Source organism: Odocoileus virginianus, chromosome 20 (genome assembly GCF_023699985.2).
Source record: "Odocoileus virginianus isolate 20LAN1187 ecotype Illinois chromosome 20, Ovbor_1.2, whole genome shotgun sequence".
NCBI classification, from domain to species: domain Eukaryota; kingdom Metazoa; phylum Chordata; class Mammalia; order Artiodactyla; family Cervidae; genus Odocoileus; species Odocoileus virginianus.
In genome coordinates, this window is record NC_069693.1 from 6,354,909 (window position 1) to 6,370,878 (window position 15,970).

General features: G+C 51.0%; 1 protein-coding gene across 1 annotated transcript; it reads right to left on the minus strand.

Moving 5' to 3' along the window:
- Positions 1-255: 255 nt before the first annotated feature.
- Positions 256-15,583, minus strand: NUCB1 (nucleobindin 1). The gene is made up of 12 exons (XM_020885645.2): positions 15,458-15,583; positions 12,193-12,300; positions 10,875-11,007; positions 9,685-9,788; positions 7,160-7,345; positions 6,805-6,895; positions 2,841-2,899; positions 2,465-2,557; positions 2,281-2,373; positions 1,800-1,970; positions 1,260-1,356; positions 256-1,146 (listed from the first exon to the last, which is right to left on the minus strand). Exons 1-12 carry the CDS (start codon positions 15,581-15,583, stop codon positions 1,034-1,036), a joined length of 1,374 nt encoding a protein of 457 aa, XP_020741304.1. The 3' UTR covers positions 256-1,033.
- Positions 15,584-15,970: the final 387 nt, after the last annotated feature.

Genomic DNA, 15,970 nt, shown 5'->3' on the forward strand with positions numbered 1-15,970 from the left:
TGTTTGGGGTGATAATACACTTTTCTTTATTGTGTAATCCTAGGTTTGGGTTTTATGTCCTTGTGGCTGAAGGGATTCTACTAAAGGCATACATATGTGATGGGCAGACCCATCAGGACGGGACAAAGATGCCAGGATGCAGCCTCTCAGAAATGATGCTTAAATTGATTCTTAAAGAATGAAGAGGGCTTTGGCAGGTGAAGCACAGGTGGAGTTTCAGAAGAAACAGGGTTTCCAAAGAAACAGAGGCACGGATTTGTTCCAGAAAGTGTATTTGGATGGAACCAGCGTACAGAGCAGGACAGGGATACATGTGAGATAAGGCCAGAAAGGCTGAGGGGCTGGAACCTAATCCTGGGGTGGGGTCAGTTCTGTGACACTTCTGGGGCTGTGGAAGAAAGGGGCTAGGAGCCATGATATCAGGAAGGGGGCTGAGATGGCTGGAAACCAGGGGTCAGGAGAGTCTGGGCTCCTGGGATCAGAGTTGATCAGCAATGCGGAGGACTCTTCTGGCCCTCACACCAGCCGTGGGGGAGACACTGTCTTTGAGGCATCGCCAGTCCCACAAATGGTAGAGAAAGGTGTTGAGGGGCCTCCGAAGCCCCACAGACCAGCAGAAGCTGGGCCCAGAGCAGCAAGCAGGATTCCAGCAACTGTGGGGATGCGGGATGCTGGAGTGGCCACAACCTGGGCGTCAAGGCCAAACCAACTAGAAAGGCAGGTGTGAACAGACCCTCCCTCGAGGGAGGGGGCTTCCCTAAGTGAGGCTGAGGCCAGTGAGCACTCAACTGGATACGAGAAGGCAAGTCCCTTGGAGGGGAACAGAAAGAGGGGACCACAGATTGGAAGGCTGTGGAGGCTGAGGCGGCAGATACGGGGCCCAGGCAGCACTATGAGGAGGGAACAGCCAGCCTGTTCCCCCTCCCCCAGGAGGCCACAGGTGTGGCCGGGTCCCCAGAGGAGTTTGATTGTGACACTCCAGCCCCTCCCATCAGCCTTGGGAGGAACCCAGAGTGTTGGGGTCCTGGAACGATCACAGGTGCTGTGAATCCAGCTGGGGAGGCTCAGGGGTCTGTTCTGGGACCTTCTTTTCTGAAGCATCCACATCCTTCTGGTCACCGGCTGGAGCTGGGACGGGTGCATCATCTGGAAAGGGAGGGAGAACATGGTAGGGCTAGACATCGCAGCCCCTCCTCCCTCAGACCCGGAAATCTGGGCACCAGCTCCCTCCCTGGCCCCTGGGCCCAAGGGGCCAGCACCTGTGTCCGGGTGGAACTTCAGCTGTCCCTCGGGGCCGGGGGCTGGGTTGTTGTGGCTTTGCTGCTGCTGTTTCCTCTGTTCCATTTGCAGAACAGCCTGCAGGGGGTGGGGGAGATCACAGAGGCAAGATGGTAGGATGCTGAGTCTCCATGGCAACCTGCTGTGTGGTCATGAACCAGTCCTTTCTCAAGGGGCTTCAGTTTTTCTCTCTCATTGAGAGTTGGACTTAATACTAGTTAAAGATCCAGTTCTCCCTTACCTGTCATGGCTTGGGTCACACCTTGGGACAGGGAAGCCTCCTCCTCTCTCTTTGGCCCCCTCCTTTCCTGCTTACAACCTCACTGCCCTTATCCAACATGGCAGCTGCATAGCAGCCAGGGATGAGAACAATGTCTGCCCTTACTCAAGATGGCAGCAGCTGCCACCCATGGATCTACCGGTGATTTAACATAGTGGCCGCAGGCCTTCCCCATTTGTGGACACACTAGGACAAAGGCCACCAGGGATCAGAGAATGGATCCATTTCCCTGGCCAGTCACCTGCTGCAGCTCTCTCTTCTGGGCCTCCAGGCGGCCCTGGGAACGCCCCAGAGCCTCGGTTTCCTGGCTGAGGCGCTGGGCCTTGGCATTGAGCTCTGCCTCCCGGGCAGCCAGCTCCTCCTCAAAACGCCTCAGCTCCTCCTCCGTGTATGCAGGGTGCATCTCTACCGTCTGCAGGGTGAGAACAGGGGCCATCGGCAGGGGGACACCAGCCTTGGCCCTGCTGATGGAGGAGATTCAGGGAAGGTGGGGAGGCCTGGGTCAGGCGTGTGGATAGAGAGACCGGAACTGGGAAAGGGGATAAAGGCCAGAGTTGGGGGGAGATCAGAGATGGGGCGAGAGAAATTCCAGGGGGATGGGGGGACAGAGAGCTGGGGGTGGAAGACCCAGAGAGAAAGAGAAGTGGCCAGAGACCCTGAAGGAAGGGTTAGGTCTGTGAGAGAGGGATAGTCAGGACCCAGAGTATCACCCTTGTCCTCACCTCCCAGCCCTCCCCGGTGTCCCCAAACTCCTTCCTCTGCGTGGATGCGAGGAACTCCTCCAGGGTCACGAGGCGGTCCTGGTTGGTGTCCACCTGGGGAGCCAGGTAAGGGTAAGCAACGGAGCAGGACCTCCTTCCACCTACCTATCTCACCCCCGCCCATGGCCTGGGTCCCTCCACTCACATTCTTCATCACGTGCTCACGCATGCGCAGCCGCTCCTCCTCCATCTCCCGCATGTCATCGTCCTCATTCTTTGGGTCGTACACCTTCTCCAGCTGCAAGAATCAAGTGAAAAGCAGGATGTACTGAGAGGTCCAGGGTATGCTCCTTCCCAGGCTAACCTAACCCCCGCCCCCGCACACAGAAAACTTCAACTCCCATCAGTCTTTGGGATACCCTGCCACTCTTGGCAGCCTCTTTTTGCCCCAGGGGCTACTGGGAGTTGTAGTTTTCCCCCTGATCCCACATCTAGGGGGACCTGAGGGGACCCTGAGGATCCTAAGGGGACATGTGGTTGATATGGGCATCCTTTTCACCCACGGCCTCCAAGACACTCACCTCCTTGGTGAAGAGGGCCTCCAGCTCCTGCTCATCCAGGACACCATCGCTGTTGATATCTGAGGAAGAGACAACAAGGTTTCTTGGGGGACTGAGCACAGAGTGGGTCAGGTCCCTATTGATCTGCTAAAGAAGGAATTCTGGCTGATGTGAGGTCAGTTCTCAGAGGATGGGCAACAGCAGGGTGGTTAGGATGGTGGCCTTCAGGCTTCAGTGCCCCACAGACCTGATGCTAGGACAGCCCTTTCCCAACCAGGATCTCAAGAATGGAATAGATGAAGGTCAGGCTCCATTGGGACCATTCGTGGGCCCACTGTCTTACAGAATAACTTGATCTCTAGCTACCAGTGATCTGGCCACAGGATCAGCCCCTTTGCCCAGGATCCAGGGGTGTCAGCGGCACCTCCTTGAGAACCACCCCAGGGCTGACTCCCATCGTCAGAGAAGCTTCTCCCTGCCAATGTGCCATATGTGCCTTGCTCACTGATGCCATGGCGGTATCCAGGAACCCTGACCTTGCAAATCCAATGGTTAGTCTTTAGCCTGCACCTTAACTTGACTTTCTGCCTTTGGCTCCCAAAACATCATTCTCTCCTCTCCAGCTGCCCTTATTTTCCTTAGCCAGCCCTGCCCTCTCCCTGACCTCTACACTTTGGTGTACCCCAGGGGTCAGGGTTGTCCTTCCTATCAAATATTTACATTTGTCCATTATGGTTGCCACGAGTCAGATGGGCTGTTTAAATTTAAATCAGTATCAAATAAGATTAAGATTTCAGTTTATCAGTCCCACTTGCTACATGCTGCTGCTGCTGCTAAGTCGCTTCAGTCGTGCCCGTCTCTGTGCGACCCCATAGATAGCAGCCCACTAGGCTCTGCCGTCCCTGGGATTCTCCAGGCAAGAACACTGGAGTGGGTTGCCATTTCCTTCTCCAATGAAGGAAAGTGAAAGTGAAAGTGAAGTCGCACAGTCATGTCGACTCTTCGCGACCCCATGGACTGCAGCCTACCAGGCTCCTCCATCCATGGGATTTTCCAGGCAAGAGTACTGGAGTGGGGTGCCATCGCCTTCTCCGCTTGCTACATGGCAAGTGCTCAACACCCATAAATGGCCAGTGGCTGCCATATTGGGCAGCAGAGAACATTAGCCATCATAAGGAGAGTCAGTTGGCCCAGACTTCTTAGATGGGTTTCCCTCACTTTAATGCCATCCACAGCTGCCTCCACACTTGAATACCCCACTGCCTACTCTCCATCGACACCTAAATGTCTAACAGACATCTCTAACTTGATGTGAGCAGACTCAGCTCCCAATCTTGTTTGCTTTTCTCTCCCATTCCTTCCAGTTGCTCAGGCCAAATACCTCAGAGTCACCCTTGACTCTTGTTCTATTACAGTCCTCATCCAGTCCATCTCCAAGTCCTACCAGCTTGACCTTCAAGATGAATCCAGAATCCTATCACTCTTTCCTACTTTCATGGTCCAGCCATCAGCATCTCATGACTTCTGACTTGGGTCCTGGTTTTTGACCCTCGGCCCCTACAGCCTATCCTCCACACAGCACCCAGCACTCAGATGAATCCTGTCAACACTTAAGATGGGTGGGGTCAGTTCCTCTGCTCAAAATCCTTTTTCAGCAGTAAAAGCAGTAAAAGCCCTCAGCAGTAAAAGCTCAGAGTCCTAACCCCTGGATTGCCAGGGAATTCTGTTTCTCATCATTCTTCTCTTCCAGCATTCTGTTCCAGTGACCTTGGAACACCTACCAAGTTCATTCTCCCCTGCCTGTGTTTGCTGTGCCCCTGATTTAGACAAGTATCTGTGAGGCTCCACCCCTCACTTCACTGAGGTCTTGGTTCAAATGTCATCTCTCTTGAGCTGTGCTGTGCCATCGGCTGCGAGCTACACGGGGCAAATAAAATTTAAATGAGCAACAGTCACATACAATGAAAAACTCATTTCCTTGACGTTATGATAAGTAAAATAAGCCAGTCACAAAGAAGACATACTGTACAATTCCACTCCTATGAAGTAGCTAGAAGAGTTAAAAATCCTACAGAAAAGAAAACAGAAGTAACTAAGGGCGGGGGGAAGGTCATGCGGAACTGGTGATTAACACAGAGCTTCAGTTTTTGCAAGGATGAAAACACGTGCATAACAATGTGAGTGTACTTAACTCTATTGAAATGTACATTTAAAAATGGCCAAGATGGTAGATTTATGTCAAGTGTATTTTATGTCAAGCATATTTTACTACAATCTCAAAATTTTAAAAATTTAACTTAACTGCCCCCCCTCCACCACTATTCTGTTTCTTAGTTGTAAAACCCACATTTCAAGTCCTTAATTAATAGCCATGGGAACTAACGGAACACATGGGAACTAATAAGAACCTATTGTATGGCACAGGGAACTCTACTCAATACTCTAATGATCTACATGGGGAAAGTAGCTTAAAAAAATAAGCTAAAAAAAGCTAAAATGGAGTCACTTCGCTGTACAGCAGAAATCAGCACAACATTGTAAATCAACTATGATCCAATAAAAATTAATTAAAAAAAAAGAACAAAGGATGCTGGGTTAATAAACTTCCTCATTCATTAAAAAAAAAAAAGACTTTGCTGGTGATCCAGTGGTTAAGACTCTATGCTTCTACTGCAGGGGGCACCGGTTCAATCCCTGGTTGGGGAACTAAGATCCCGTACTCTGTGTGGTATGGCCAAAAAAAAAAAAAAAAGCAACATGGGGCTGGTGGCTGCTGTATTGGACAACACAGGTGTGGAACATTTCCATCAGCATAGAAAGTTCTGCTGGACAATGCTGATCTAGCAAACACCTTTCCAGATTAAGCTATCTAAAAATCATCACTGTAGACCCTAAATTCCAATGTCCTTGTTTCCATGGTGCATGTGACTCTCTGATCATCTACTATAGAACCAACTTCACCAATTCTAAAAATGTACTTTTTTTGCCCCCCATATTTTATCATCCATGAAATTGGGAAGCATCTTATCATTGAGGGTGTGTCAGTTTAAAGGGCAGTTTGTATAAAATTCAAGTGTGTCTTACACTCCAAGGTCACTTTGATTCACTAAAATAGAGTATTTGCCTGATCACAGGCTCCGTGATGGCAGGGAGACTTTCTTTTGTTCACATCTGTATCCACAGGGTCTCCATGAAGCTCAGTCCTTAGAGGTCACTTAGAAAACATTTGTTGAATAAATGAATCAGACCCTGCCAAGCTCTGGTGACAGGCTATAGCTTTTGTGTTGGGATCCTGGGCACACTTGAGGGGGCCTGGCAAGAAGTGACATCAGGGGGATTCCCTGGTCGTCCTGTAAAGTTAGGACTCTGCACTTTAACTGCCAAGGGCCCCTGGTTCAATCCCTGGTCAGGGAACTAAGATCCTGCAAGCCTCAAGGCACAGTCAAAAAAAAAAAAAAAAGTGACATCAGGATATGAGACCCAGCACGGGCCAGATTCAGAGCTAAACGCCTGGCATTTGGAGGTTTTGGAATTAGAGGCTAGACACAGAGGTGATGTTTCCAGACAGGAAGAGAATGAAGAGGAATATGCCCCCGAATTAGCATGCGGAAGGGGCTCCCTGGAGGCCTGGTGACTAGGGTTCAGCACCCCCCAGAAACCCCGCCTTAGCGACAGGACCCCAGGGGCAACCGGGGCTTCTGGACTGCCATGAAGTGGGGGGTCCATGCCTAGCCAAGCCAAGCTCTGTTAGGGATAATGATCAGTCCTTACAACCCAGAAGTCTGGTGTACCCCAGAAGAAAGGACCAGCTCTTGTATGCAGATCCTGGCCCCAACAACAGGGAGCGACAGGGTCTTCCTGACCACCAGGGGAGAGGGGCTCAGCGCTCTTTGGCCTTCTTAAGCCCCATGACACCAGCATTCAGGCCCCAGACAGGTCAGACCTCAGTGTTAATCCGGGTTCTGGGACTCCCTCCCCACCTTACCATGCAGTATGAAGAAGGTCTTGGGGTTAAACCTGTTGGGGTCCAATCCATCCAGTTCCTCCCACACCTCCTTCAACTGAGCTTGGCTGCCCTGTGGAAGGGAGAGCCAGGGGCTCATGAGCAAGAAGGCTGGGTCCCACAGGATGAAGCTAGAGAACCCTTTACCCCCATCCCTCGAACAGCTTACCCCTCAAACAAGAAAACTACAACTCCCAGCAGCCCCTGGAGGTAGCTAGGCACATTAAAAGGGAGCTCTGCCTCAAGGTCTGCTGGGAGTTATAGTTTTTCAGCTGCTTTCTTGTGGAGCTCGGAAGGTTGGATGTGGTGGGGGCTGGGCATGAATGGGGGTTCTTACAGGCACATTGACTTTGGGGTGTTCTCGGTGCCGGCGCTGTTGCTCTTCCAGCTTCCTCTCCGCCTCCTTCCGCTGCTCTTCCCCCAGGGACTCCAGATAACGGCGTCTCTCGTGTTCCTTGAGCATTTCGTAGCGTTTGAACTCTTCATGATGGGCTGCGTCGTACTGGGCCAGGTCCCGAGTGGCCTGGGGAAAGGCAGCCGGTCATTCCCACCTCACCTCTATGCCCGGTTCCTAATTCCAACCTCTTAATGCCAGACCTTTGGCTCTGAATCTGGCCCCTCTTCCACCTGTGCTGGGTCTTAGGTCCTGATGTCGCTTCTTGCCCCATAACCCACAGCCTCCCCTCTGCTCAAAAAAAGATGAGGATGGTTACACAATAGCGACATTAACACCTTTTTCAAGTCCTCCACAATCTCTAGATCTTGGAGGAATAAATAATAAGGAATAACTCATGAGGTGGCTTACTAGGGAAAGCAATACAGTTAAGAGAGTAAAGATCATGAGGGCTATAATTATTCTGTCCAGGGTTCAAATCTAGGCTCTGTTATGTGAGCAAGTCCCAGCCGCTGTATCACCTCGGGCAAGTTACTCATTCTCTGTGCCTCTGTTTCTGCCTCTGGAAATTGGAGATAACAATGCATAGTGGATGGTACAGGATCCCCCACCCCCCACGTCAGAAGTCATCTGAACAGAACTGCAGAATGTGACTTTTCTTTGAAACAGGATCTTTGCAGATCTAATTAGGTAAGATGAGGTCCTGCTAGATGAGGGTGGGCCCTAATTCTAGGACTAGTGTCTACAGAGAGGACACAGAGAAAGACAGAGAGCATGCCTAGACATGGAGTGAGGTGTCTACAAGCCAAGGAATGCTGGCAACCCCCAGCAGCTAGAAGTAGAAAGGAGCAGATGCCTCTAAAGAAACTTTGGTTTTGGCCCAGTAATACTGATTTTGGACTTCTGTCCTCCAGAACTATGAGAGAAACCTTTGTGTTGTTTTAAGCCATGAGTCTGTGGTAATTTGTTATATGGAAGCAAGAGAAAGCCAATACAGCTGTTGTGTGGGGAACAGACAGAGGTTCTCAACCTGGGCTGACTGCGGTCCCCAGGGGACAGCTGTCAATGTCTGCAGATATTGTTGGCCACAGCTTGGGGAGGTCTATTGGCATCTGGTGGGTAGAGGCCAGGAATGCTGCTAAACACCACACAATGCACAAACAGCCCCACAACAAATTATTCAGCCCCAAATGCCAAAAGTGCCAAGAAACCCCGTTGACGCGTGTGAAAGGCAGAAGCAAGAAGCCCATTTCTCAATATGACAGGGGTTGAGACCAGGAGAATGACAGAGGGGCTGGAGGAAAGCAGACAGTTTCCAGAACGTTTTGAAAAGAAGCGGCAGAAACATCCCTCCGAAACAAGAGGTCAAATAATTGTTATTATCTTTATGGCCACTAGAGGGCGCTCCAGTCAGCCAGGAAAGCAGGCTGAGGTTCAGGCTAGGAGGAAGGGAGTGGGTTCTGTCCAGAGGGTGCTGGGCAGCTACAGCAGGGCTGTGAGCCAGGGAGAAGCATCCCTGGCCACTCCCCAGCCCCACACTTGGCTTTGCGCAGGAGACCCGGCTGTGGATACCACTTCTCACAGGAGGCCTATTTAGTTGCTGGGCTGGTCTAACAAATTACAGTCAATTTTGTGGCTTAAAAACACACACACACACACACACACACACACACACACCATCATACAGTATGGAGGCTGGAGTCTGAAATTAGTTTCAGTGGGCTGCAATTACAGTGCTGGCAAAGCCGTGCCTCCCTCCAGAGATTCTAGCAGAGAATCCTCTTCTTTGACTTTTCCAGTTTTTACAAAGACTTTTTTCTTGGCTGCCCCAATCAGGGAATGAACCTGCACCCTCGGCAGTGAAAGTTCAGAATCCTAACCACTGGACCCCCAGGGAACATCCAGAAGCAAACTCAATTTTTTTTTTTCTTTGCCACGCAACACACTTGGCAGGATCTCAGTTCCCTGACCAGGGGTGGACCGTGGGCCATTACAGTAAAAGCCTGGAATCCTAACACTAGAATGCCAGAGAACCCTATAAGGACCCTTTTGATGACACCAAGGGCCCACCGGGATAACTCAGGCTCATCCCCCATCTCAAGATCCTTGGCTTAATCACATATGCACAGGCCCTTTTGCCACAGCAGGTCATATAGTGAACAGGTAACATCATTCGAAGGGCTGTTATTCTGCCTACAACAAGGACACAGAGGAGATCCCTGCCCCCCAGTCACAGGGGAGAGATCTGAACCCAGGTGTGACTGGAGCCAATTCCCCCCACCCCTCAACTCTGCCTTCCTGTATAGAATCTGGGGAAGCTGTTTTTAGGCACACCCAGCCCTCTGCACTCTGCTGGCCTCAGAACACCAGGCAGGGGTGAGCAGGCTCGTCCTGGGCTCCGCCCCCTTCTTCCCCTGCCAGCAGAAGGCTGCCCTCAGTCCTCTGCCTTCAGGTCCCCTGCAAGTTACCGTCTGGATCAACAGCTCTAGGTCCCGGGCCTCAAATGTGTGCTGATTCTGAGGGTCCAGGTGTTCAAATTGCTTCAGGAGGTTCAGGTGATCCAACTGTACATCTGGAAGAGAGGGAAGATGGTGGGGGGGGGGGGAAGCACGAACTCATAGAATGTTCCTTCTTCCAAAATCCCTATCCTGGACTGGATGGGGTGGATCTGCTCTAAAGGATGTCACAGAGGACAGCATGAATGGGCCTGGAGCAATCATGGAGGGCTTCATGGAGGAGGCAATGAACACAACTGAAACTGATGCTGAAAATTATAATAACCACGATAATAACCAACATGTGTCAAATACATACTATATGCCAGGCCCTGCTCCCTAAACACATTAAATATATTAATGCATTTACTTTTCACAAAAGTCTCACATTGGTTCTGCAATTATCTCACTTTATGGATGTGGAAACTGAGGCTCAGAGAGGGAAAGGGACATCTAGGTCACCATCTAAGAAGAGGCAGAATGAAGATTAGTTGGGCTTCAGAGCACATGATACTCAACCTCCGTTATGGGTTGAACTGCCTTGCCCCTACATTCACACAGGGATTGGAGTCCTGACCCCCAGTATCACAGAACTTATTTGGAGACAGGGTTTTACAGAAGTGATCAAGTTAAAATGAGGTTATGAGGGTTAGCCTTAATCCCATGACAGGAGTCCTTATAAAAATGGAAAATCTGGGGGCCTCCCTGGTGGTTCAGTGGTGAAGAATCTGCCTGCTAATGCAGGAGACACAGCTTCCATCCTGGTCTGGGAAGATCTCACATGCCTTGGAGCAACTGAGCCTGACCGCTGCAACTATCTAGCCTGTGCTCTAGAGCTGGGGAGCCGCAACTACAGAAGCCCACCGCGCCTGGAGCCCATGCTCCACCACAAGAGAAGCCCCTGCACCGCCAACTAGAGAGTAGCCCTTGCTCTTTCACTGGTGGTCTGCCCAGCAAGGAAAACCCAGCACAGCCAAATAAATAAATTAAAAAATATATATATATTTTTAAGTACATTGTGCTAGGAAGAAAATTTGATCAATCTTCTACAAAGATTTTACAAATCTGAAAAACCTGTAAAATCTGTAAAACCCCGGAGGCGCGCTCTGCCCCACTGGCCCCGCCCCCCGCCTCATCGGCCCCGCCCACTGCACCATGCTCACTGGGCTCCTGCTGGGCGTCCATCTTGGCCTTGAGCAGCATCCTCAACCTAGACACCTCCTGCCGCTTGAGCTCGTCCAGCTTGGTGCGGACATGGTGGCTGACGAAGTCCAGCTCCCGGCTCAGCTTCCCACTCTGCCCAGGAGAGAGGGGACACTGGTCAAGCCGCCCTCTCTGGAGCCTTCTGCAAGCTTTCTGATGCCTTCCTGGGGTGCCCCAAAGCCCCCAAGACAGGATCGACATTTAGATAAGGCTGATTCACACGACACGCCCCACCCCCGCCCCTGAAACAGAGAAAGTGCTGCGTGAGACTGTCTTTTTCTGGGGGCGGGCGGAGGCACAGAGGGGTGCGTCCACTTGCTCATAAGAGCGTGAGGGGGTGGGGCTGGGATTGGAACCCAGCACCATGCCACTCCAGAACCTGCCTGCCTACATGGCCACTGTTTCTGACGTTATTTCCCACTTGTATGACCTTGAACAAGCTAGGTAGGCTCTAGGGCTGCTGTTTCTCTGGCTAGGCAGCGGGACGGGCTGGGCTCATTGATCTCTGGTTCCACTCATCCATTGTCGGGGGGTCCAGGTGAGTGGGGACAGATAAGAACCCCAGGAATGCTGGGAGGTTTGCAGGAAGCAGGGCTGCCCTCCTCATCAGTCCTGGGTCAAGGAGTTTGGGGTAGGGCAGAGGACAGGGGCAGGCAGTTGTGTGTGTGCCTGTGTGTGTGTGAGTGAGCATTCTTTTCAAGAGACTCTGCTTAGGGGATGGGGCAGGATATGGGCTCAGGGCTGAGTCAGTCCAGGGATTGAGACCCAGGCCTCTGGGAAGGACAAACACTGCTACCAGGACCTCAGGGTCCACCTCTGTAAAATGGGGAGAATCCCAGCTCCTCTGGAGGCTTAAGGTGAGTTAGAGGAGATGTGCGTGATGACAGCATCTCCTGTGTTTTGAATTCTTCCTGTGTGGACAGCACTTTGCTGAGAACTCACAGAACCATACCTTGCAGAGTGCAGACTGAGGACAGCCACTGTGCACGTCCATGTCTTTTACACGTCTTACCTCAGACAGTCCTGTCATCCCCCCACTTTACAGATGGGAAAACTGAGGCACAGTGAAGGGAGGCCACACAGCTGATAGAGCTGATACTGGAAGCCGTGGGCCACCCACATCCACACTTACCCACACATTCTGTCCCCCCGGCCCAGATCCTTTCCCATCTGTGCAGCCTGGAGAAGCGACTTCTTCTTCCCCAGGCTCAGACTCTGCCCTCTGAGCACGCATCCCCTCATCCGCACCCAGCGCGCTCGCACCCAGCCACACTGCACCTTGATGTCCTCGGCGTTGGCGGCCTGCAGCTTTTCCCGGAAGTGCCCGTCAGTCTCCAGCACGTTGATGACTTCCTGGAGGTACCGGTGATAGTACAGGCCTGTGTCCTGGGGCAACAAAGATGAACATAGCAGTGCCAGCCCTGGCCCCCTCTCTGGTTCTGCCCTGCAGATAGGACCCAAAGACCACCCCACACCTTGAGCAGGAGATCTCCCCCCGGGACACAGGCTCTGGAGCCAGCAATCTTGGTTGCTCTGTAATCCCAGACAAATCACCCAATCCTATGGGCCTCAGCTCTCACCTCCTCTTAGGTCTGTCTGTGCTGGAGATGAAATTAAAATCACATGGGTAAACACTATGCCCCCAGAGTGGACATAATGCAATTTATTGGCAAGCAGTGAAACACACAGTCATTCATTCAACCAGCATTCACCCAGCCCCTACCATTTCCTAGGCACTGTTCAAGAGAACACAGCCAGTGAACCAGACAGACAAAAACCAGAATTTCCCTTATGGTCCAGTGGTTAAGAGTTTGCACTTCCAATGCAGGGGGTGAAGGTTCAATCCCTGGTCGGAGAACTAAGATCCCACATGCCTCAAGGCAAGGCCAAAAAAAGAAGACTGACAAAAATGCCTGGGCTCTTAGTCCTAGCCCTGCCACTTTCCTTTTCCAGGATCTCACTCTTCCACAGACAATAAAATTCCCTACTTCTCAGAACTGTGGTGAAAAGTAATGAGATAAGAAGCCTGACACATAGTAAGGCTTTAGAAGACACTCAGTCTACCACGGTGATCATTCATTACACATATTGAGGAAAATAAATGGGAAGAGATCGCCCATCTATGTCACCATGGGTTTAATAGCATCCTACTGCTGCTCTAACAAATATCACAAACTAAGCGACTTAGAGCCATAAAAATATATTCCCTTACAGAGTTCTGGAAGTCCCAAGTCCAAAGTGGTTCAGCAGGACTGGGCTTATTCTGGAGACTTAAGGGAACAGTCTGCTTCCTTGCCTTTTCCAGCATCTAGAGGCTGCCTGCATTCCTTGGATTATGACCTTGCCTCACTCTGACCTCTGCTTACGTCATCACATCGCCTCTGACACTGACCTTCTTGCCTCACTCTTCTAGGGGACCCTTGTGGTTACACTGGGCCCATCTGAACAGTACAGGACATAGAGAAGGAAATAGCCAACCCACTCCAGTATTCTTGCCTGGGAAATCCCACAGACAGAAGAGCTGGTAAGCTCCAGTCTATAGGGTCGCCTCTAAGAGTCAGACATGACTTAGCGACTCAACAACAACAGAATACTACAGTATACAGAACTGTGAAAAAGAAAGTGAAAAGTGTCAAGGAGAAAAACAAAGTTTGCAGCATGGAATGTGTTTGCAACTCTTTCTGCACATGGATACACCCCTGTGTATGTCAGCAACTAGTCATATATATTCAGATACAGGTTTTTTTGTTGTTGTTGTTTCATAAAAGTAAAGTCATACTCTGTAAACAAACAAACAAAATACAGGATTACTTCGCCACCTAACTCAGTCATACCTGCAAACACTCTTTTGCCATATATGTACAGATTCTGGGCATGGACATCTTTGGGGGCCATCATTCAACCAAACAGAGTAGGCTGAATCCCAAATCTGCCAATGACTAGCCATGTAATGACTAGCAGGACTGCTAGGATGCCTACTTAAATTTAAATTTCAGCTAAAACAACAAATAACTTTCAGAATATGGATACTGCATGGAGGGCACTTATATTAATAATTATTCATTGCGTATCTGAAATTTAATTTTAAGTGAGCATCCTTTATGTGTGAAGTCTTGCAACCTTAGTCCTTGGTCAAGATACTTAACTCTGTGCCTCAGTTTCCTCACCTGTAAAGTAAGGTTAAGGAATACCTACCTCATAGGGGCTGTTATGAGGATTAGAGGAGTTAATATCGCTAAATATTTAACTCAGAGCTTAGTTGTTGTTCAGTTGCTCAGTCATGTCTGACTCCTTGCAACCCCATGGACTGCAGCATGCCGGCTTCTCTGTCCTTCACTATCTTCTGGAGTTTGCTCAGTCATGTTCATTGAGTCGGTGATGCTATCTAACCATCTCATCCTCTGCTGCCCCCTTCACTTTTTTCCTTCAGCACTTAGTAGGAGCTGTCAGTGTTATTATGACTGCTGTCATTGCCATTTATAACCTTCTGTTAGCCTCAGAATAAAGTCTCCACCATGGTCCACAAGGCCATGTGTGATCTGCCCCAGTCCATCTCTGACCTAGTCTCCCCTTATTTCACTCTGTCTCAACCCACACTGGCCTCCTCTATGTCCTTCTACTCATTCTGCTCTGCTTCACCATGCAGCCTTTGCACAGGCTGTTCCTTCTGCCTGGAATATTCTTCCTGGCACTCCAGATCTCAGTTCAAATGATCCCTCCTTCCTCCCTGACCATCACTGCTGGTGGTTCATTCTCAGTGGCCCCAGCCTTTCCAGTGAGCTAAGCTGGTCTGTGAGGGCAGGGGGCTTGCTCTAAATGAACTAAGGGAAAGGGAACTCAAGCTGCACTTTTGTGTCTGCAGAGAATTCACGGGGCAAAGGTCTCAGCTGCTGGGTGGGGACCTGCCACACCACACACAGGAACTCAGAATGACCTGTTCCAGAGACAGCAACGTGTCCATTCCTATTGGAAGCTGTAGGATTCGGGCCACGAATCAGGGCACTAGCCTTGAGGATCTTTTAAAGTTCCAAATTCCCTAAGACCATAGGTTTCATAATGTTTGATAGACACGCATTGGAATAAATGAGCATTTTCCATGCCCCATGCCCATCATACTTTAAACTACAACTCCCATGAGCTCCCTGACGTGAGAATACCGCAGTTAGCTAACATCACCAGCTCAGCGTGCTATTGGGAAATGTAGTCCCCCCCCCCCACCCCCGCCCAGCTTCCTTCTTGAGGGGACGGCGTCTTAAAGGAGCAGAGATATTTAGGTGTGTGTGGGGTAGGGGGCAGGGGCCCGGGGGCGGGATGCAGATTTTCTATCTAAAATCTGACCTGATTCCCCGTACCTCATAGTCAGAGAGAGACTTAAAATCTGACACACACACCCTCAAGTTTTTCAGCACGTCAAAGCCCTGGGACCGCAAAGAATGGCAGGCAAACTCCAAGCCACATCCGTAGCCACCCATGGGCCACGGGGTAGCGGGAACTGTAGTACCACTGCAAACACGTGGCTGGCAGGCAGGGAAGGGCCACTCACAGGGCTCTCGGTCGCGGGATTTTCCTCCTTGGGAGCCCCCCGCTCCAGGGGCACGGCCAGAACAGCGCGCAGCAGCAGTAGAGACGGCAGGAGGAAGAGGGCTGCACGGGGCCCAGAGGCAGGCATGGCGGCGTGGTCTGTTGGGGGCGGAGAGGTGGAATATGTTTGTCCCAAGACTACTCTTCCCCCTGGACCCAGGAGTCTGGACTTCCAGCGCCGCTCCCCGCCCCCTTCCAAGAATCAAGATTCAAAGCGTTTAGTTCTCCGGACCTAGGAGTCTGAGCCTTCAGCCTTTCCTTCCTCAGACCCAGGAGTCCTGGCTTCCAGCATCCTCTTCGCTTAGACTCAGGAATCCGGGATCTCGACCCCCTCTTTCCCTAAACCCAAAGGTAGAGGCCCCAGCCTCCTCTTCTCCCAGGACCTAGAGGAACCGGGGTCCTCCCGCGAGATCCAGTTTTCCAGCCCTCCTGTCCCCCGCCTCCCTTCTTCCCAGGACCGAAGAGTCTAGGACGC

Coding starts and splice junctions, on each gene's coding strand:
- NUCB1 (XM_020885645.2), bottom strand. CDS start 15,583: ATGCCTGCCTCTGGGCCCCGTGCAGCCCTCTTCCTCCTGCCGTCTCTA. Junction 7,346..9,684: donor TAGAGCTGTTGATCCAGACG/GTAACTTGCAGG, acceptor GCCTTTCCCCAG/GCCACTCGGGACCTGGCCCA. Junction 2,900..6,804: donor GACCTTCTTCATACTGCATG/GTAAGGTGGGGA, acceptor TCTCTTCCTCAG/ATATCAACAGCGATGGTGTC.